Source organism: Chelmon rostratus, chromosome 8, assembly GCF_017976325.1.
Source record: "Chelmon rostratus isolate fCheRos1 chromosome 8, fCheRos1.pri, whole genome shotgun sequence".
Classification (NCBI taxonomy): domain Eukaryota; kingdom Metazoa; phylum Chordata; class Actinopteri; order Chaetodontiformes; family Chaetodontidae; genus Chelmon; species Chelmon rostratus.
Window position 1 is genome coordinate 26570187 of NC_055665.1, and position 23523 is coordinate 26593709.

Genomic DNA, 23523 nt, shown 5'->3' on the forward strand with positions numbered 1-23523 from the left:
TCAATCAATTAATGGGCTAATCATTTCAGCTCTAATATCAGAGAACCTTCAGTGAGTCAGGCAGCTCAGAGTTCATCATTAAGCAGAGATTTGTATACTTTCTCCAGCATTAATCACTCTTACGTGATAGACAACAACCTCCACTTATTTGGAAGTATGACTTTTCTTTGATTAGTTATTGGATCAGTAGTTTTCTCATCCGGCCGTATCCATTTTCAGATCCATTCTGTGTAATTGATGCCAGTGCGACTTGTTTAAGCAGTCATATTTGTTTGCCATAAACGTTGGCACAGCTTCATCTGATAGATTTCTGGAGGAATTGGCATCCCGTGGACCTCCTCAGCTGCGGTAGCTGGAGCGTCTCTGCCTCTGCTCATGTGGAATAATGCAGTCTGGTCACTTTATTTTGGACGGCAGTGCTCTCGTTTGGACACAGTGTGAGACCTCCAGCCGAGCTCTGTCATTGGCTGAGGCGGAAGTAAAAGTTTGTCTGTCTCAGCAGACGCCTTTCCATTCCACTGCACTCGTAATCTTTATCTCCCCCTTTTGCTTTTAGAGAAGGAACTCACTGCAGTGCAGATTAATCAGAGGGATTTAATTAACTTGGCCCCGGCGCACACATCAAACCTGGAGACAAGACAGGCTATAAACTCAGCCAATTATCTCCTGCTTGAAGGGGGGTGTCGGGGGTGGAACTCCCTCATGTACTGGTCCCCTCATGTCCACCCACCCTCCACCCCACCACCAGCTGCAAAGCTTATTTCATTAAACTGTCCCCTCACTTCACCTTAACGCCCCTCATCTGGCACAGCAGCGTTGGGGTTAGACTGGTGACCTTTCCTCCAGTGTCAGCCTCAGGTTACAATTTTAATCTGCGACACTTTGGTTTATAACCAAATACCTGCAAAGCCAACGACATCCCTATCACCTCCAGCTGTATGCTGTTTAGTGCTAATTGGCAAATTTTAGCATGCTAATACACTACACACACACATAGTAAACACACCTGGTAGACATCAATATGATAGCATTATCACTGTTAGCATGGTAGCATGCTGAAATGAGAATTGTGTCCATTGTGCAGCAGGAAGGGCCAGCGTAACTTTTCAGTTTCATTTGTGAGTTATTATGGGTTGAACATCAGGAACAAGTGGAGCAAGGGTCGAACCTAAACTGTACTCAATTAATTTTCTCCCAGCAGGTGGAAGTCACTCTTTATTTACTGTTGCCAGGGCTGAACGGTGTTATAATGATGAAAGAGAGTAACTACAGAGCTGGAGGAAAACCGTCTTTGATATTGGTACTGTCTTGTAATGTTATTTGGGATAGAGATGAGCAGAAGAGTGACTTTATGCTGACTGTAAAGGACTGTAAAGGTTTTGATTTCAGCAGACTGTGTAGCATTCACAGCCGTTCGACTGAGTTGATGTCAGGTGGACAAACACACGTAGCATCATATATTAGCAAGTTCACACTTTTTCAATCAAGCAGTCCGTTGTAGATCTCTTGGTTTATCTTACTAACTAGCACAGACTGTCTCTACCTTATGTCCTGAGTGCAATAGAGCAAGTGTTGTTTTGCCTCCTTAAGACACAGATTTGTTTTTATTATTAAACTAAAAAAAAACAAGATCAAAATATATGAAATGAAATGTTATTTGGGATATCGTCTAAAGTTGTTAATAGTTGTTAAAGGTTCAATTTACATTATTCAAGTGTAGAAGAATAAAATCTGCGCAAGCATTCAGTGCTGTTTTGACTACTTTTTCATCAGTACCTAAAAAGCAGCGCATGCACATGGACGTGCAGGTGAATGTATTTGATTGTCACTGGTTTGTCAGGTGCTTGGTGAGATGGGGTGCTTGGTTTCATTTCTCCAACATGCTCTACATGTACCTTGTTCATTGCTCTATGATTTGCACACTACATTGATTTTCTGCGATTGATTGTTTATTAATTAATTCTGAGGAAGTTTTTCTTCTCTTCTCTGAAAAGGCCTTTATTTGGATAAAGGACTATACAAATACTATAAACAACTGGAACTTATAAATGTATGTCTTGTAAAGAAGGAAATTAGTTGAAAAGTAGAGAAAAGATTATTATTTTTTATTATTGTGCCCATATTTAGAGATCAATACTGCAAACTGGATTGTTACAAGCAGCACAGGCATAAACGCACAGCCTTACACAGCAGCCATGCACCCCGCTGCAGCTACTGCTGCCATGTTACAGCGTAGCCATGGCAACCAAGACAATGTCTGCTGTAGCTTGGGGATGGTGTTTGGCTGTCAGTTTTTATGATAGGACAGAATGTCACTCCTATAACATGTGCATGTTTGTTACATGAAAGCATGCACCAGTGGGTGTGTGTGTGTATGCGTTTCTGCTGATTTGCAGTATCGTGGTTTATTCATGAATCACCTTGAAGTCACCTTGCTTTGCAATGGAGGCCCAAAAAAGCAGTCAGCCTACTGACTTCTCTCCAGCTGTAGATACCAGATACCTGCATGTACATTGTGTGTGTGTGTGTGTGTGTGCTCACAGTATTCCTCAGATAATTTTCTGAGAAATACTGTGAGCCTGTCACTGAAAGCTATAGCAGTGAAATTCTCTAAGCTCTCTGAGGCAGTGCTGGCCTTCCTCTGGTGTGTGTCAGGGTGTGTGAAGTCACTCTGCTAACCTTTACAACTCCACTCACCACCATAAACACTCTTCTGTACAGCCGGCCAGCTGCGGCCATCCACTTGCACTCACTGGCTCCGGTCATCTATCTGTGAGTCAAATCATCAGGCTGAAGCTGAAGTGTCAGTGCTCATCTTATATCCTGCTTCACTGTCCGCAGAACGACACCTGCTGGAGGTCTAAGCTGTCAACACATAGTGAGCTACTGACCACACCTATCAAATGCTGGCTGTGGTCAGAGGTGCAGCACCTTTGAAACTTTAAAACAGAGAAGTCAGTGAAACACATGACTCTTAACGTCCTGGGACACACTTTGAGCATCTTAAAAACAAGTCATGGACCCACCTCTACTCTGAAATGATTGTAAATTAGACCCACCTGATTCCACCTGGTATTGATCTGTGGTCTGTAACTGGATATGTTATACAGAAAATGATGTGATCATGAGGCCTTTGCATTTAAACCTGGCATTCAATAAGTACTTTTGCCTGCATTATGATCGGACTCATTATGTAAAAAATGTTGCTGTTACATGAGCTCTGTACTATACTCAAATATATTATTAATCTGTCAATCTTAAAAACTGGTGGGTATGTGATTTTTTTTTCCATTATTCTTGTTATTGATGGCCCAATGACATAAAAAATACCAAAAATATTTTTTACATTGTTTTTTTTCTTGGAGCGAACATTAAAGGTTTAAAATTATGATATCATGTGCTATTAGTTCTTGCTTTTTGTAATCTATAGATATACTGTATAGGGCTGGGTATCGATTCAAATCTCAAAAATCGATTCGATTCGGGTTAGTGTTATTAAAACAGTTTTTGAGCCGTTTCCTGATTGTCTAGTAGTGCAACATATTAATAGTTTTATATTGACATTTGGCAGCAAATTAATGAAGCATTGGCAGTTAATGATGGTTATAAGACTAGGGAATATGGCAAGGACCAATCCCCCTCCCAGAATGTTGATGATGACATGATGTACGGCAGAATTACTGATACATTATTAAAAATATGACATTAAGAATTCACCCAAAAGATGTTGCTGTTAAATACAAATGTACCTTTAATTTGGCCATTTTGTCCACAAACAGCTGTGAAGTAATTCATCAAAATGTATAAAAAATAAAGAGATTCAGTCAATGTAAACAAAGTGCTGCTGCTTACAGGCTAAGTGATCAAACTAATGTGAACAACATCAGAGGTAGTAGGGTTCCTTTGAAAACATAAGTGTCTCACAGTTTTTCTTCAGAGTAAATCTCACTGTAAATCTTTCCAAGTATGAAATGCGAACATGTAAACTGGACATTTTAAACGTGAACTGTAAACTGTCTAAAAGTCACATCAAAGCTTTATTGCGTATTGGTTAACCAATATTGGTTAATTATGGCTATCGTAGTCAGGGGGGGGGCGTGGCCGAAGTAACAGCGGTAAATGTGTAAAGGTCATTCCACTCTCTCCGTGCCGTCATGCTTTTATTGGCGTGTGCTGTCAGCTGTCAACCTGAATAATAAAAGGACTGTTTCACTGAACAATGAAAAAATATGAATATATGCTAAATAATAGGCAATTAAAATATTAATCAAACATGGTTAATGCACTTTGGTCCTGAACTGCAGCGCACAGGGTCTGCACATCCGCGCTGTGCGCCGTCACCTGCATCTTTACGCAGGATAAACTGTCATCTGTGAGCGCGCGCGGTGTGTTTGTTTCAAAACAAACAAACTACAAAAAAAATACATTTTGCTCATTAATTATTTTCAGGAGCTGCATCAGAGGGATGAAAGAGCCGCGTTGCGCCTTATAATCCGGTGCGCCTTATAATGCGGAAAATACGTATATAAATGTATAAAAAAAAAAAAAAAACGATCTTTGGACGCGAGAATCGATTCTGTGCTTTAGTAACTCAATGCAGTCTGTCACTACCGAACTAGGACTTGAACCCAAATGCACAACTCAGAAGACAAAGTGCAAAACAAACAAAAGTAACAAAATAAATCGCTCTTTACAGAGGAAGACACAAACTACTCTAATAACTAAAGATCGCTCTCAAGGAGGAAAACAAAAATCACTCTTACGAGGAAAATGACTGTGACAGGAAAAGACAAGGCAAAGTATCAAAATAAAGCAAGGCAAGACAATGGTATTTAACTGGACAAAGTAACAAAGAAATACAAAACCTGGTACGGCGTAGGTTCAGACTGCACAAGACAAGACGAACTGGCACGGGACAAAGGGAAACGCAGACTATATATACACATGAGGTAATGGGGAACAGGTGGAAACAATCAGGGCGGGGTAGACAATCAGACAGACGGGAAGACACCAGGAAGTCAAGGGCCTGAAACGAGAGGAGAGTTAGGTTTCACAATAAAACAGGAAGTCACAAGACAACATGGACACAGGGCAAAAACATAACTTAACACAACTTCTTGGACATGACACAGTCTCTCATTCAGTATTCCTTTCATGTTGTTGTTGAGATAGACGGTCCATACAAGACACCAGCATCCACTGTAGCTATTAGAAGCTGAGACTTTCTAACCTTTGAGTTAAAGAATGGTTGCCGTATGAGCACAGAAAAAAAACTACAGCTCCCATGAAAATGTAGTGGTAGTGGTGGTGGAGCAGCATTGGTACTCGCATCATCATAAGTTGGATTTATCCGTATGCATAAAACTCACCGACGCTCTCTTCTAATGTCATTTTTCGTTTTTGTATCCGTGCTTTCTGCTGTATGTAGGTTTGTAGAGTGTTCAGTCCTCTCTGTCCTGCTGTTGTTACATTATGTCTGAGCTTAGTGTGACCTCAGATGAACTGCCTCCAGGTGTTTAACCTGGGCTAATAGTACACAATGGTACAGATTTAGTCGATTGTCCTTAACTAAACCTATGAAGCAATGCACACTGCTGAGAAAGGCTCGGTTCCACGGCTGGATTTTTATTGGTCTCATTTCTGGAACAGAAGTCAGTAGATCCCTTTTGACTTGGTCTCTATAAAACGCCACAGGAACCATGCACCAGCATTGACATGTGTTTTTCTTGGTCCAGTTAGAATATTTAGATGCAGAGTGGATGTTAAAACCAGGTGGCAATGGGGTGTTGACATGTTTTACGAACCAGCTGAATCAGTTTCAGCATGGGGAGGTTGATTTCTGGTTGCAGCCTTGAAGTGAACACATTTTTCTTGTTGATTTGTTTTTGGTAAATTTTCCCACATCAGTGTCAGGATGACTGCTATGAATCAGCAAAGGTTTAGATTCTGTTAAACATCGCTGAGATGAACAAGTAAGTGTTTTTGCAGTTTGACGAAAACTGTTTTCTTAAGCCTGGGCTGCATTGTCTGAGAACTTTAGCTTACAAAAGTCGGTGTCAGAGAGACTGAAGTGATGGTAAGGAAAATACAGTCCGCTGCGTTTGAACCATGAATGACCCAGTTAGGAGGTGAGCTCTGAGCAAATCGAGCCAGCAGGGGATTTCTCTGATTTTGTATTCATCTTCTGCCAGCTCCTGTCAAAGTCTGCGCACACCACAGATCTGCAAGACCCCACCAAAGTGTCTCTCCGACTTTGTTTGCAGTGATGGTTCTGAGCTTTTTCCACAACAGTATTTCTATTGCTCATGCTGTAAACATGGACTCTGTGTCACATGTCTAAAAAGGTGAAATTTTAAGCTGAGGTTAACATGCTCTGTTAGGAGAACTTAATCATGATTGCATCAAAAATAAGGTTTGGAGAGATGACCACAGCACCTTTTCACGTTCTGTGTTCCTTTCCTTTTTCTTTTTCAGAACATGGATAAGACGCAGCTCCCGTCTGTGACGCTGATCGTGGGCTGTGGAGTGTCTTCACTGACATTGTTGCTACTCATCATCATCTACGTGTCTGTCTGGAGGTGAGATAAAGCGTCCTGCTCAGGAAACTTGCCGCATTTGGCTGTGATTCATTTAAGGTGGAAATGTTAGATCATCAGTTCAACAGGTGCAAGGGTGGATACTGTACACATCTGTCAGATAACTTGAAACACTGGATGGGAGATTACTCTGCTAGCCTGTGCTTGAAGAGAAGTTTCTGTATAAAACATATCGATAATTTAAGCATCCCTTCATGTGTAACTTGGTTCCTCCTGACTCCTGTGACTCGTCCTTTCTTCAAATGGAAATTGAGCATTCATGTGAGGGAAATGGGAATCAAAGTAAACAGCATGCTGCTGTTTAAATAGTTAACCTCTTGAGAATGCCCTTGAGCAAGCAGACCTGTCCTTTTCTGCAATGCAATGCCAAGCTGCACAAGAAAGGTTAAAATAGTTCATAAACGTTGTGAATGCTATAACACTGGGTCACCACTCCTTTCAAAGGTGCCACATCTTTAGGAACACATAATGGCTGACTAGCATTACACTTGAATCTAGCAGGCTGCTGAGCCCAGCAGCATTTCCCTACATGATGACAAAGAGCTATGTGATAGAACGAGACAGTATGGGGTGCAGAAATATGCCTCAGATTGGTCGTACTTGTCCACCAGATAAAGTACTGACATTCAAGCCATCTTCATTTTAAACTTGCTTTTGCAGACAGAATGCAGTTGACTGCATTTGGGCTACTCGCTGACATACGTCTAATTCACGTGGCCTGGTAGCCTGCTTCTAGACCTCAGAATCACTCACATCTCCTCTTTATTCAGCAACTCAAATCAGAATGATGTTGCTGACATGTTGTTGACATTAGTGGCATTGAATGTGCTTTAATCCATGTGCTCCTTATGTATCCTGACCACTGAACACATCTTGACTCTCATCATTGCTGGTAAATTCATGAAAACTCATCAGACCTGTGCTCCAAGGAACGGTACGACCTGCCAGCCGTATCGTGACTTCTACTTCTGGCTGTATGACATGCTCGGTGTGTTCTGCATGCATAGATTGATAAAAATTAAATTGTGAAACAATCTGCGATGCAGTCGGTGTGTGATGGACTTGGGGACATCATGTTCCAACGTAGCTTGTTAGCTACCTTGCTACTTCCATGAAAAGTAGCAAACGAAAAATGGCCACAAAAACGGCGACAAGCTTGAATGACGTGGATGCAGGTGCAGCTCCTAAATCAGTGAAAAACATTAGCCAAACTGCTGGAGGTGAATCATCACTGAAAAGGACGGATACACCTTGATACTGATTGATTAGAGCAACTTAGAACCACAGGTGTGAGCCAATAGGAAGAGAGCAGAGTCCCCAGATGTGAGATGGGTCACCTTTTCTGCCATTAAAGCACATAGAAAACTACTTTCATGGTTGGTCTTTTTGGTCAGAATGCAAGCTTGACAGTATCCTCTATGTAACCCAATCAGCTAAGTGGAATAAAGTGTCAAATGTGTAAGTATTTCTGGGCAGACAAAACCAGTTTTATTGTTAACAGACAAAGCACTTTATAATTTTTACTCATTCACACGTGCCCAGTGACCAAGCTGCAATGCCCAGTGGGTGCAACCCGCTATACCTCCTGAGCCACTGCGGCCCAACAAGGATAGCTTTTTACCTCCCAAATAACAGCACAATGACACGAGAGACAGGAGACCGATTTTAAATTTGGTTCTATAAAAGAAGACTGATGAAAGTGACACATCTCACACATGGGGGCCCTAAAGGAAATTATGCAATTATGCATGGGGTCCCTACTCTCTTCCCATTGGCTGGCAGACCCAGAGACCCTAGATGTGTGGTCCACAGTGGGGCCCTCATCAATTGTCAGTGTGAGCCCTTACCCATGTGAATGGTGTCTGATGCTAACGTAGCTTGCAACATGGCTAAAGTTATTGTAAGTCATGCACAATGTGTGGCTTCAAAGAAGAGCACCTGAAAAAGTTTGTCAGACAAAATCCAGGGTTTGCTATAATCAAATCATTCACAGCATATGTATGATTGGCTGTAGCTCTGTTGTCCTAGATTCAACCGTAAGGATTTAGTGAAAACCACAATCAAAGTTTTTTCTGTCATTTCCCTGCAGGTACATTCGGTCTGAGCGCTCCGTCATCCTCATTAACTTCTGCCTCTCCATCATCTCCTCCAATGCCCTTATTCTCATTGGACAGACACAAACACAAAATAAGGTAAGGACTAATTCCAAGACCAATGTAGTTGTTTATCTATATCAGCATTTACTTGACATGTGATCACAGCGATGCAGTTTGTCTGATCATTAAGAATCATCTTGTGTATTTATTTTCTGTGTCTTGTCCCTGTCTCTTCCTCTTGTTTCAGGTCTTGTGCACCCTGATTGCTGCCTTTCTTCATTTCTTCTTCCTGTCCTCGTTCTGCTGGGTCCTGACCGAGGCGTGGCAGTCGTACATGGCAGTGACAGGCCGCCTCAGGAATCGCATCATTCGCAAGCGTTTCCTGTGTCTCGGCTGGGGTGGGCCCTCTGTCTGCTGTCCGTCATGTCCTTCACCTGATCTTTCTCTTTTTTTTCTGCGTTAATGTCCATTTTTATTTTCCTCCCAGGTCTCCCTGCACTAGTAGTTGCAATCTCAGTGGGATTCACCAAGGCAAAGGGATATGGAACACCAAGCTAGTAAGCATGCTCCCCTATCGGTCCACAATTGTGTACACCATCACCTCTTTAAGTATTTATGCAGGGATATTACAGGGATTTATGTGTGCAGCATAATTAACCTCTCTCTCTGTCTCTGTCTCATCTATCTTTTACCATCCTCATCCTTGTCATGCATATGTTCCTTTACCTTTCACCTCATTCTGTGCCTCCTCTTTACAACACTTCATGTTTCCTCCCTCTTCCTTGTCTCATTCCTCATCCATTTCTTCTCATCTTATCTTTCTGCATCTGTGTTTTCCTGCCTCTCTCTTGTAGCTGCTGGCTGTCTCTGGAAGGAGGTCTTCTCTATGCATTTGTTGGACCTGCCGCAGCTGTTGTCTTGGTATTTCCTATTTCTTCTTTAGTCCGGCTGTGTTAGTTATGCCTTTAAAATCTCTGCACTAATTCAAATGTAGGCCAATAGCAATAACTCCCATCATGTGTTTTCATACATTCACTTTAAAAAAGCATATTTAGTCTGCATATATCCATGCATCCATGATTTCAAATAGTAATAATGTTAAAGTAGTAATACAGTGTGCTATGATTAAAAATAAATAGTACAATATATATTAATAGAAATGGAGGATAAAAAACGTTAAATGGGAAAATTAAACAGTCAGCAGGAATTAAGTTAAAAAAAAAAAAGACAGTAAAACAATGGTGGCCTCAGAGTTAGTGGACTTTAAAACATTCAACATTAAAGGTGCTTGCATTGCATTATGTTAGCTATCATTGTTACTTATGATGGAATTGTGTGTTGTTGTGTAGTGATATAATTATAAAGCAATTTATCTAAGAACAATAGGCCACAACCAAGTTAATAACCTACACCTCCTTTTCCTAGTTTACTTTATCCTCTCTGCTCCGTCCTTTCCTTCTGTGTCTTCTCCTGTATATCCTCCTTTCCATCCCTGGTGTTTCTTTCCTTGTCAAATTGCTCCTTTACCTTCGTGCCTCCTGCTTTTCCTTGTGAACTCCCTCTTCCTTTACCTTATTTGGCCCACTATCTTTTCTTATTTACTTCTACCTTTGCTTCCCTGCCTCCACCTTTCCTTGCTTACTTCTTCCTTTCCTTCCCACCACCTCTTCTTTTTCCTTATTTACCTCCTCTTTTCCTTCTTACCTCTTTCATGCCTCCACATTTCCTTGCTTGCATCTTCCTTTCCTTGTTGGCTTCCTCCTTCCTGCCTTTTCTTTTATCCTATTTATCCCCTTTTTCCTTCCCTCTTTCTTCCTTGCCTCCTGCCTTTCCCTTCTTGTTATACTTATATGTCTTAACCATGTCAGACAGATAGGACGGGGCAAAGCCATTCAGTGATTTCAAAACCAGTAAGAGAATTCTAAAATGAATCTGTGACAGACCGGTGATCAGTGTAAAGATTTAAAGATTGGAGTAACGTGGACTCTCTGTCTGGTTTTCATTAGAACATGTGCTGCTGCGTTCTGTATGAGCTGTAACTGACCAATAGCTTTCTGAGACACACCAGACAGAAGAGCGTTACAGTCGTCCAGCCTGCTAGAGATAAAAGCTTGTATTAACTTTTCTATGTTTGCCTGGGAGAGAAACGGTCACACTCTGGCAATATTCCTTAAATGATAGAATGACGAGTTTCTAATGCGGTGTTCAAAATTTAGGTCTGAGTGAATGATAACATAGAGATTTTGACCTGTTCCTTGATGTTTAGTGTAAGTACATTTGTTGTTCACACAGTTTCTCTCTCTCAGCTTTTGCTCCAATAACAAAGATCTCAGTTTTGTCTTGATTTAGCTGTAAGAAGTTCTGAGTCATCTAAAAACTGATGTCTGAGATGCATGTGAATAAGTTGCTGATAAAACTTCAGTCATTTGAGCTTACAGACAAATACAACTTGGTATCATCTGCATAATAATGGAAGTGATGTTATGATAATGTTAAGATAATATTGCCAAGTGGTAACATATAGAGACTGAAAACAATTGGGCCTAACACAGAGCCCTGGGGGATGCCACAGGTCTGTTTCATTGGAGGAGTGGTCATCCATGGCCACATAGAACTGTCGACCTGTTAGACAAGACCTGAACCATTTAAAGAACTGAGTCAGAGAGACCAACCCAGTGCTCAGGTCTGTCCAGCAGAATATTTGAATCTACAGCATTGAATGCAGCACTATTCTATAAGATCTATAGGTAATTTAAGCATCCTGTATTTCTGTTCACAACACAGACAACCATCATTTAATCTATTTTGGCATAGCCATGAAAAATACTCGCTTCTTGTTTGTTAAAACCAAGTTTTAGGACACATCCAACATAATTCCAATACACTTGATCACTGTTAAAATCACCATTCAAGCTATAAGAAACCCCAGGTTTGTACCAGTATAGAAAATAATAGACTCTGCAGCAGTTATTCCAGTTATATTCCTGATGTCCTGAGGTTAGGGTTCCACTTTCTTACAGCTGCTATTTAAATTAGAACAAGGACAGTCTTGCTTTAACAATAAAAATCATATAGAGACAGATTCAGAAATAAATGGTCACCACCTACATCTGAGGTAGCCTAAATCACAGACATAAACCCTGCCAGCACACTCTGCAGTGACACTGTGTCCTTGTTTCATCCCTCAAATCCAGTAGCTCCAGTTTCAGTGATTCACTTTCCAGTGCATCTTTCCTACCTTTCCACTTCTAGGTGGAAAGTCAGTAGTTTGGGTGTCCTTTTTACACAAGCTGCTTCATTAATAAAGCGCTACTGCTCCAGTTGGCACCCATACTAGAGCCCGGCCCAGTCTGAAAAGCATCAGAGTGAATTGTACAAGAGATTTTTATAGACAGTGAATCCTCAAAGCAGTAATATTATAGGAATTATTACAGTCAGTGATATCCCCTTCCCTCCACTTTTGATTTCACACAGCTCATATTTTATGTATGATTTTTTTTCAGCCCACTGTCGATATTCAAAAAATATAATTATATGCTAGCAATTCATCCTTTCAGCTATTTTTAGCGCTCATCTTTCATTGGGTGTCTGATAGTTTTTGTCACTATTTAAGATGGTACAGTCTTGTACAGTGCAGAGCCTACAGTAAGTACAGCTAGTGTGTGTGTGATGACATTTATGAGCATGCTGCTATCATCATCATCGTCATTAGAGTAGAGCTGCATGTTCTGAAGTATTGAAACTGTTTTTGCTCTGCTTTAATCCTCTGCCTCTTCTCTTTGTCAGGTTAACATGGTTATTGGGATTCTCGTTTTTAACAAACTGGTGTCCAAAGACGGCATTACTGATATGAAACTAAAGGAGAGGGCGGGGTATGCCTTATACCACACATCCATTTTACACAGTGACCTATAACCAGCCTGATGGCTCAGCCAGGGGGAGGGGCTAGCACAGTATGGGTTCTTTGCCTGAAATTATCTTTGGCCACCGTTTCAGACTTCAGGCAAATTGTTTGAAGATGACACTTCATTTTTAACACCAGGAAGATGAGGACAAGAACAAAAGAAAAGATTGAGAAAAGCAACAGAATTAATCAAAAATAAGATAAGAGACCAAAAGAAAAAGTGATTTTTCCCATATAGCTAAGACTATGATCAATGTTTCTGACTTAGAGCTAAATGGAGGATAGAGGAATGTTAGAAAAAACAAGAAAGATGTGGGGAAGGCTGTCTGGTTATTGGTCCTGCACAGACTGAGCAAGATGATGACTCATCTCATTGCTTTCTTTAAGTTTCAAATGTGTCACATTTTCCTCCAGCTGCTCTTTGTTTGTAGGTGTTGCTATTGATGTAAATTTCTGTAAATCCATCCGTGTCTTTTTTCTCCTGTTTGGTTGTTTCTAGTAGAGGGAAGCAGGGCTTTTAAACAGTAAGACCCCACTAAAACATAAATCCAGTTTCCCACAACTTTGGTTTGATTTTCGTAGCTCTGTCCATCAGTTCTGTTGGTAACATTGGACTCAACAAAGTAGCTGAGATTGCAGAACATAATGACAATGCTAAAAAACTGTATTAGGTAAACACAGTGTTACCATTCCCAATAAAACCAATGGCCAGAGCTACACAAATAGAAACCAAGTTGTAAGAAACCAGAGATTTCCTGTAAAATCTTAGCTCTTACTGCTAAGCTGCTATTTTGTGAATCATTGTCATTATGGAGGTAAGAGAAAGGGTGAACTGGACAAACCCGTTGCTGCTTTAAGGAACGGGCCTGTTATTAGCCTTTTATAAAAGTCGCACTCCAGCATTTTGGTAAATACACCGGATTGCATAGAGTCTTATCTCGAACTCTAGGTTCACTACAGAGATAGGTCCAGAATTTGTTTGGCCTAGATTAACACAAACTTTTAAATCAAGAGAAACTGTCAAAAGTCCAAATGATGCATGTCAAAATACCCGCACCCATTGTTTTCCATGCGAAACCACATACCTGCAGTGATGTGATGCACATTATTGCATGTTTTTACACGTGATACTTATTCGTCCTATCTCCCATTTTTAATGTGCATCAGTGTTCCCAAAAAAGTTGGCTACAAGCATCAGCTGTCATGTCAAATGATGACATTTTATGGGTGACAGTTGTTTGTTTCAATTGAGGGTGAGCCCCATATTAATACTGTGGGGCCACCATCATGTGGGCTCAACACCTGTAGGGATAGGTATAGTGTTCTGGTTTGTTGCGAGTCGGGCAACAAGTTAAGGCATTGGCCACCGTATACAATATATTGAATCTTAACTGCCCAAACTATTTCAAATTTGAATTATAAATGGTCCAGGATATCATGGTTTTGCTGTAGTTAGCCTTGAAATGATTTCTTGACGAACAACCACTGTGCTTAATGGCTGCACACAGCATCTTAAGAGTCCTTTTTGTGTGGTTTAAGAAATGTCTTAACTCTAGTATGAGCCAAAACCAGGTGAATCTTGGATATACGTGTATGACAAGCTTTGTTGCGAACAGAATGTAATATGTTTTATGTATAATGTGACGTCCTCATGGCCTCTGACCTACATTCTGATCTAGGATCTGGATAGTGGCTCATTATGAGAAATGGTCAACACCTGAGTTGGTGTGAATGCTCTGTTATAATTAGAGCTTTGAGCATTCACTTTGGTTATTTATATTTATGGGTCATCTTACATTTACACTCATTTACACACCCATCAGTTATGTTTGTAATGTGTGGGTGTGTGTAAATGAGAGAAAATGTAAGATGACACATAAATAATTATCAAATTATCATGCAGCATTCACACCAATTTAGGTGTTGACCATCGCTCATGATGAGCCACTTCCCAGATCCCAGACAACCAATCAGAAATTACTTCAGAGGCCATTTTTTTATTTTGACTGAGGTTGTTTCCTGCTGTATTACATTACTCTAAACACTTCTCAGAAGCTGTGTCAGTCACCTTATCTGACTGTTTGTTTACCAGCAAACCAGCATATTTTCCAAAATGTTGGAGTGAACCCCCCCCTCCCAAAAAACCCAAAACTATGTTTTTAGTCAATATGAATTGTTATTAACTGATGGTGACTTGGGTCTAAATATGTCATTGGGCTTTTGTTATCAGCTTTCAAACAGCCAGAGAGCACATATGGGCCCTGCTCCCCTTTACCCTGCAGGCTGTTCTGTCTCCATTGGCATTGTTGGTGCATTCAAATGTTATTTTCTTTCTCTCTCTGGAAATGTTTGCTTTCTTCAATGATCTCTCTGTTCTACTGTACTTGTTTTTGCTGTCTGAAATGTCATGTTTGCGTTTGCACAGAATCCCCTCTCTCTCACTCAGGGCTCTCCAATCAGGAACACATCAGTCTCAGAAGCCCCCTTCCATGTCATCAGTGATTGGGTAAAAAATACCTGCCCATCCCACCTTCTTCTTAATGTATGGCTACCAGCCCTGCCCATCACCAAACCTGCTGAATGCTCTAGCAAGCACCTCTGATTGGCTTTCTATTACTTCCTGCCTATTTACCTCACTATTTCACGATTGACCTTGCAATTTATGCTACCTCCTGTTTGCTGGATAGAACATAACACATTACTGCCTCATGTTCTGACAATTTCTTTAGTGCTTTTAGATAAGCTGTGGCTGTTCAACAATAACACATGCTAGTTGCAGTGCAATGATATTAATATTTTCCATTTACGTGAATGGTGTGGGCATGTGTGTGTGCAAGGTTCGTGTGGTCACGACAGGATTGCCTGTGTATTCTGCGTGTTATTGAGTAATTCATAGAAATGTAGATTGTTTAACATTAAGAGCTGGTCAGATTGATGCTTGAATTTTGATAGCTCTCCTGAAGTCTGAATGTCACCTCAGACTGTTTCCCCTTGGTCTGATTCATTTAATAATTTGTCACGAACCAAGCTCGACTAGAATTCTTCTCAAGTGTCATTATTAGTGGTGGAACTTGAATAAGTGAACCGATTTAATCACTTCAGCATCACGTGAGGAGGAAGTTCATTCCTGACGCTGGGAACAGTATGTCGGAGAAAAGAATATCTACTCAAGGTCCACTTACTACACACAACTCTCAGTCTTCATCAGTGAGTTAAACTCTTCCCAGTGGATGCTGTGACTGGTTTTGGTGTTGATGTTGTCTGTAGCGTTCATTCAGACTCTGGTCCAGGGTCCTTGCCATTTTACTGGTCTCTGCAGTTATCACATGCGATACATACATACAGGCTACTTTAATGTTAGACCTGAAAGTTAGTCATCATAAGCATATTCCAGCAATTAGGACGAGGGATAATGTTCTGACAGCACAGCAAGCTAGTCACCTGGCTGATGAAGTGCTTCCGCTATTTCTCACCAACATTTGTCTTTTTTGACTCGGTCATGGTTCTCCGTCACACAGGCAGGCAGGGGTGTTGTTGCCACAGCTCAATGAAATTTTCCTCTGTTTCGTTGTCCCACCTGACAGCAGCAACCTCAACATCCCTCCTCCTCTTGGCCATGGTTACCTGACTGTGCTCCGGAGAGAGACGCTGCACAACAGGCCATTTAGCATGTCAGACTCCATGCCCGATTGTCGTTCACAATCAGCCATGACATTGGTAATTGGTCGGCCATGACCATCGTCTCAGAATCGCTCACTGGGATCCTTCTGGACCAAAACTGGTCTTAGCATTGCTGAGAAGTAGTGCAATCTAGCAACCAGGAGCTTGCAGGCAACCAGAGAAAGCTCAAGGACAAAATTCACATCCGATGACGAGACCATATTTGAAAAAAATATAAATCAATACACAGCACGTCTACTTGATATGACATGACCAACGTTCAACATTTCATGTGGTGAACTCAGAAAGTTACTAAGTGGGCCTTGAGTTGACATTATTTTGTCACATTTTGAGTCAAGGTGAGCACTTTTGTGAGCATTTATATCGTTAAACACTGTCAAACATATGCCACCTCTGTGACTCTTCAACCATCTGCTTGAGCTGCCACCTGTTTGACTCTGAGCTGTATGTCCATCCTCGGCTCTATGAATGAACGCAGCACACCTTTGGAATAGTGTGGCACATCTGAACTAGCTCAGCCTCAGCCAGCGCAGGCTTTTTGGGAAGATGTGTTCACTTGCTTTCCTCTCATTCCTCACAGCTGATGCTGTTGAGGAGAGAGATCCCGAGTCATCCACACATGGGATCAATCCTCCAGTGCATTATGAGTCTACCTCTGGGGTCTCCTCCCAGTCAGACTTACCTGGCACACCTCCACAGGGAGGCTTCCAGAGGCATCCTGATCTGATGCCCAACCATCTCAACTGGCTCTTTTCAATATGACAGAGCAGCTGTTCCCCTCCCACCTCCTTTCAGATATCTGATCTCCTCAGCTTATCTCTGATGGTGAGCCCCCTGTACGAACTGGCACATTTGGGGAAATACAATATGTGCTGGTTGGGTCCCTCACAGGGGCGGTAGGGTGGTGCAGTGGTTAGCACTTCACAGTAAGAAGGTTCTGGGTTTGTGTGGATTTCACACGTTTTCCCCGTGTCTGCATGGGTTCCCTCCAGGCGCTCTGACTTCCTCTCACAGTCTAAACACATGCAGGTTAATTGGTGACTCTAAATTGCCTGTAGATGTGAATGTAAGTGTGAATGGACATTTCTCTCTATGTTTTAGCCCGGTGATGAATTGGTGACCTGTCCAGGATGTGCCCGACCACAGGCCCTGCAAAGGATTAGAGGTTATAGATATGCATGTATAGATGGAGTGGTCCCCTAAGATAAACTAGGGAAAATTCAAAAGCTTTTGTCAAGTCTTATTTATTTAGATAGTACATTTATTCTAAAGTAAGCTCAAGGTGCTTCACACAACAAATATAAACAAAAGACAATTATTGAAATGCATATAAAGGAAAAAATGCTGTTCAGCTTCGATAGGGATCTTGTTTCACCTGAAATAAGGTAATGGGGGCCAAAACTACTGGGGAATATGACAGACAAGCAGCCGATAGGTTTGCCCACCGCAGCAGGGCCCAACCCTGTGATAGGCATAGGGTTCTGCTGCACTGCCATCCGAACAATAGGCTAGTGTATATGTTAAAAGAGTACACCATCGATTCAGCATTGCACTCCTGTAGCATTGTTGGACAGTTTAAAAAGACCGTATCAAAATCCAGTGCTAGAATGGGCTTTTTTTTTTTCAATGCAGCTGGACAGGAAAAATTGAGTGTGCAGGCTGCTGGTAATGACTAGAGGTCTGGTGAACTTGGTAACTCCATTCTCCATATTTTTGTTTTTTTCATTTTCAAATTTTTAGTCTTCAGTCCCAACCAATGCTGACTCAAATCACTAAAGGCAATTTATCAGATTTTCGCTCCAGAGGAGCTTTTCACATTCATGTATTCAGTAATACTCCCCAAGAGCGCTAAACAGACTCTGATGTGGCAAAGCGGTGAAGTTCCCCTTTCAATGTTAAATACTCATGCAAGTGCAAATTTAAAAGAAATGATGAACACGTAACACTGTTTATTAAATCAAGCCTATCATTAGTAAATACTGGCTCTGCCTTATTTGGTCAGTGCACATCCAGATCAAGAAACATTAGACATAACTAACTCATCAGCTTATTTGTACGTTGATCAACTCTGTATTTTCAAATCATTACGTTTTTGTGAGATCCACCACTCACAGTGGACTCTTTTCCCTCACATACTGCACACAGTAGGCAATCACAGTCTCTCTCAGGCGTTTTCAAGGGTTGTGATCACATTTGAGAATGCAAATACAAATTGCAGATGCTGCATATGGAGGCTGCCCAGGCTTGTTGGTTTATCTGAAAGTGATCTGACTGGTGTGAACTGATGTGATTAGGCTGTCTGTAGTTTTCTCTGTTGTAGGGGAAAAAAGAAAGAAGAAGGTCTATTGTCTTCAATTACTATTTTCATTTGTTTCCCTTTTGGTCACCACTCTCTACCCACTTCCCTCTAGTGAATGTTCTCAAGGTTCCAATGCAGGACATGTTTAATGAAGCTAATTAATTTGTGCGGCATCTAATTAAGAGCACAGCAGCATCTGCACCAGGCAGGTCTGCTCACACCTCAGAGACAGGCCTTGGTGCTGAGTCTCCTTTCCCCCCAAAATTAGAGGTTAATTTAGTGAGAAAATTAGAACAGACAGGAGAGCCATAATTCCAACCAGCAATGGAGTTTGTTTCCTCCTTAACGCTTCCTTAAATGCTTTCAGTCATCAAGCCTGTGTATTTACAGGTTGTAGTAGTAGGTTAATCAAACATTAAGCGTTCAGATGAAAAAGCTTTATATAGCTTTAGTTGCAGCGTTCCCTTTGATGCAAAGCTTTGGAACATCTTGAAAAGTGCACAGATGAAGGTTTGTGTACTCAGGGAGTAGATTGTACCAGATCACTTTGATGTTTGTTCCCGTTAGATATTTATGTATTTAGCTTTGTGCATCTCACCCCGCCCGGCCAACCACCCACCTTACCCCTCTCAACCCTTAAGTCCAGGGAAACGGTGTTGTATTTCAAAAAGTCTTGATTGCTTTTTAATATCACTGCCTACAGCCTACATTTAGCAGCTGTATTGCCCTTTTACTTGGAATTGAATTTCTTCCATTATGTGATTTTTAATCCAGACGTCCAGGGGCTACAAAAATCGATTCCCTCAGCTCTTCAGCTTTAATTGTTGTTTAGCAGGAGGCCATATGGTAACAGATTAGTTTGTTATTACTTGTCAATATCTCCAGCGTTGTAGTCAATCTTTGTCTTGCAACGACAGTAGAGAGATACACAGAATTATAAGTGGACTCCTGCTTTGTGGATTTTTCGGAGCTTTGGGTGTTGGAAGGAAAATGAAGTGATGTTATTTCTCAGTGTACCTGGAAGTCATGTGTTGTTTTCTTATTGGATGCATAGTGTTGGGAACACATTTAGAAAGTTAATACCCTTTCTATCCTTCTGTGAACTCATTAATGATTATTCGGTGATCATCACTCGATCCATTTTGCCGTTTTGTCTCATTTTTGTGAGGAGCTGCAGAGAGGCAGACAACGTGGCACCACACTGAGATAGTTCTAGCTCTGATGCTATAATGCATGCTTCAGCAATGTAGAAAATCAATATTACACATCAGGTTTCAGTGTCAGTCCCATATATACATACAACAGTGTCTTAACTTGAGACTGACATTCAGGAGACATAGAGGGTGAAGATGCACAGTGACAAACAGGCACTGAATAGAGCTGTATAGCTGGGAGAGCTACTACTGTAGTTCCAAAGCTGTTTGTAAGTTTCAGTTTAATTAGACTAGTAATTAGGCTGTCTTCCAGATAATTCAGTGATAGTACAGGTTTATGTTATGGTCGTTGGTTTTAATTATTTCCACATAGTTTCAGAGAAATTTTCTGTTTTGGTTGTCACAATTGGAAATAAAACACTGCACCACAGTTGCTGAATTAATTTTAAATTCACCCAGAATTCAAGGGACTATTTCAAGATGATGAAGATGAGGTTTCATTGATGTTTCATCTTCAGCTTTCACACAGTGTTAGCTGGTGGCCCCCTCCCCTTAAAGAAAAACTGTAGTTTCTTACAACTTTGGTCTAGTTTTGTTGCTCTTGCTATTTTCTTTCTGTTATGATAACATTGTACTCAGCAAAGCATTTGTTGAGCTGTGGTGGTGACATTGCTAAGAGTAAGTCTGATGGGGTGAGAACCAGGAGCGGTCAACAAGCCTCCAGGTTAGTGAGGCTTATTTACAAGAGGGAAGAAAAGCCGACTGTAAATTGTGTAGATTCTGTCTGATTGTCTGAACACTTTGTCCCAACTGTTTCCTGCTCTGTTGGAGCTGTTTTTAGTGATGCCACCATGTTCCAAGATCTCAAGAATTACTTTAATAAGTGTTATCATGACCATAGAATCAATAGCTCGGAGTATAAAGTTTTTATGACTTTTCATCAAAGAGCTGGACATTTTAGTGTCACAACTGCTCGCCTTTTATTCTGATAATTGTCGATGTGGTAAATGTAAAATGAGCGGGACTCAGCTCCATGGGAGAGGGAATACTACGTTAAGTGAAGACAGTTTATTACTGACTTGCTCTTCATAATTGAACACCTGTAATATACTGAATGTATTGATGTTGTATATTCTTTCATCACAGGTGAGGCAGGATTTTTCCTTTGTGAATGCTGACCGTGATGACCAATGGAGCCAAGTGCTTGCACATGTGTGTGTGTCTGTGGTGTCATGAGATTGGAGGTTTGCGATGTGTCTGTGTGTGTGTAAAGCTTTGCATTAGTGGTTGGCAGTGCTTGTAATAAGCAGTTAGGACAGACTGAGATGACCAGGGCTGAGGCACATCCAGCACATCATCATAATCAGGGAAGCAGGGATGTAAATCCACAACAGACATTTGAAATGCATGAAATGAGATATTTAGATGAAACCTTTTTGTATTGCAAGTGAATGATTGTATGGGTGAAATACTAAGAGTGCAGAGAGGAGTCGCAGTTCCTTCAGGTCATCACACCAGTCATTTGTGAAGAGAATCAGACATCACGTCTAACATGAACTGTCCTCCAATGGCTACGCCTCGGCCCCACCTCCCCCGCCCCCAGAGTCTCACACACACACACACACACGGTAAACCCAAACACGCACACAAACCTCCGAGCTGGACTGTAGCCCTGAGAGAGAGATTGTGCGAGAACACTGTGACTCACAGTCTGCGTGACTGTTTGTGCGTGCTCGTGCATGCACGCGCATCAGTGTGAGTCTGTGTGTAGGTGCATTTGTATCTGTTTGTGTATGTTACAGCGTGTTAATTTGACTTTGCAGTCAGATGACAGTGCCACTGTACAATATGACGCTCAAATGTGCCAAGTGCGGAGTTATCTCTTCGGCTGACGTTTCCACCACAGCTACCAGTAACGCCATGTTAGTCCCGCTAATTATTTTTCCTTAACTCTTCTTACCTCTGTCCTCTCCTCTACTGTATGCCTCCCTTCCTCTCTCTCACTCGATTGGTTCTCTTTCCTTTATCCCTCTGTCATTTTTCTTCTCCCTGACGCCCTGGCAGGGAGGATTTCACTCAATATGAACGGCTCCTGAAAACAAACTGTGTTAACTGTATACATGTTAATTATTATGTATATGTGATTGATGATTGAATGAGTGTGTGTGTGTGTTTGCGTGTGTGTGTCTGCGTGTGTGCATGTGTGTGTGTGTCGCTAAAGAGATCATCAGAGTCACAAAGTTGATTAGAACAAATGTCAAGAAGGCCATGGCTATGTATGCAGAGAGGACAGCCACACACTTTTCTTGTCTCAGTTTGTGTGTGTGTGTGTGTGTGTCTTGCTGTGATCTATGAGTGCCCAGATGGATCATTTCCATTTTTATCAACCTGGGCCTTGATTTTCCATGTTTCGCCATTGTGCTAATAGAATCTGATCATAACTCTGGAAGTTCACTGTGGAGTGATCTGCCTCTGTTTTGCAGGGAGTGTTGGGCTCTGCTGCAATCCACACACGCACACACACACCCCGAATAGCATCTCTACGTTTTAAATAGCTGTGACCGAACAATTAATACACATCACTTCACTTCATAGTCTGTGATGTGACATTGCTGACACACTTCACACACATCAGACATGTTTATTTTTCTGGCTAGTGGCTGCGACTACTTGAAGGAGTAAAATGTGTTAAAAATAAACAAAAATATGTGTAACAAATTGACTCACCCACATAGCACTGCAGCAATATTTGACACTAGGGGTGGGCAATATGACAATATCGACCTTGATTCTGTCACTTTTACTGCCAACCCGATTTAACGCCCCTGTATTTATTTCCTATCTACAAGGTCTCTTTTGAAAGTACATGGGTAGATCTAAATACAGTAGGCAACTCTTTTATATATTCTGATCAGCTGCAGTCTCATCATGGTCATATGACTTTTATTCCCCAGTCTCATCACATCCCAGTCATTTTCACTCCTGTGTGTTCATTATCTCTAAAGTTGACTATATGTCTCTTCCAAAATATAATGGCCCTCTCAATTTAATAGCCAACATTTGTAAATATTCAATGAATAATATTTATCCTGGTCCCATCATGGTCCCCAGGCTTTCCAATCACATGTCAACCTCAATTTTAATACAAGATTTATTTAGTATTGCATCGACTGTTTTTCTGTCTGGCCTGGCCATTGTCAAGCCACTACATGTTATCACTCTAATTTTAATGCTTGTGTTGACGTGTTCCACTAGTTCGTAATACCAGGTGAAGATGGTGGAGTCTGCAAAAAATTATAGTGAATTACCACTAAAAGGCTGACAGACTGCAGTTTGTATTCACTGAAAATACCAAAGATATGAACATGATTAGTTTTCCCTTCGTTTTAATAGCAGATTGAATATCATGTGGGTGTTAGTGGGTGAGTGAGTGTGTTGTAATCACTTTTTGGTGTAACTTAGTGTTTCCTGTCTGCAGTGGATGGGACTGAAAAACAGCACTCCCTGCACATGGAGAAGGTCAAATTATTTTGGTCAGAAACACTTAATGTGGAAAACAAGGTCCAGACTATCTTTTAGGTAGGATTCAGCCACTCAGCCCTTTTGAAGGCAGTACTGGTATGTTGTGCCAGTGTTTAACATCTTTAACTCAATTTCAACAGTTTCATACGGTAACTATTGTTATTGTTAGTGTGTCCTCGAGAGTGGTACTTTGGGCAGGGTGGAAAAGCTTCCAAAACAGGATTCACATAATGAGACACATTAAACTTCAAATGAAAGTATCAGCAATCCA

The 23523-nt window shown here is 41.2% G+C and overlaps 1 protein-coding gene across 1 annotated transcript in view; it reads left to right on the forward strand.

Moving 5' to 3' along the window:
• Nucleotides 1–23523, forward strand: part of adgrb1a (adhesion G protein-coupled receptor B1a) — a 110253-nt gene that overhangs the window by 74314 nt on the left and 12416 nt on the right. The window contains exons 18-24 of the mRNA XM_041941849.1: nucleotides 6475–6578; nucleotides 8686–8788; nucleotides 8940–9090; nucleotides 9180–9249; nucleotides 9547–9613; nucleotides 12479–12564; nucleotides 21554–21652. Coding sequence (XP_041797783.1) covers nucleotides 6475–6578; nucleotides 8686–8788; nucleotides 8940–9090; nucleotides 9180–9249; nucleotides 9547–9613; nucleotides 12479–12564; nucleotides 21554–21652 — 680 coding nt within the window. The remainder of the gene's footprint in view (nucleotides 1–6474; nucleotides 6579–8685; nucleotides 8789–8939; nucleotides 9091–9179; nucleotides 9250–9546; nucleotides 9614–12478; nucleotides 12565–21553; nucleotides 21653–23523) is intronic.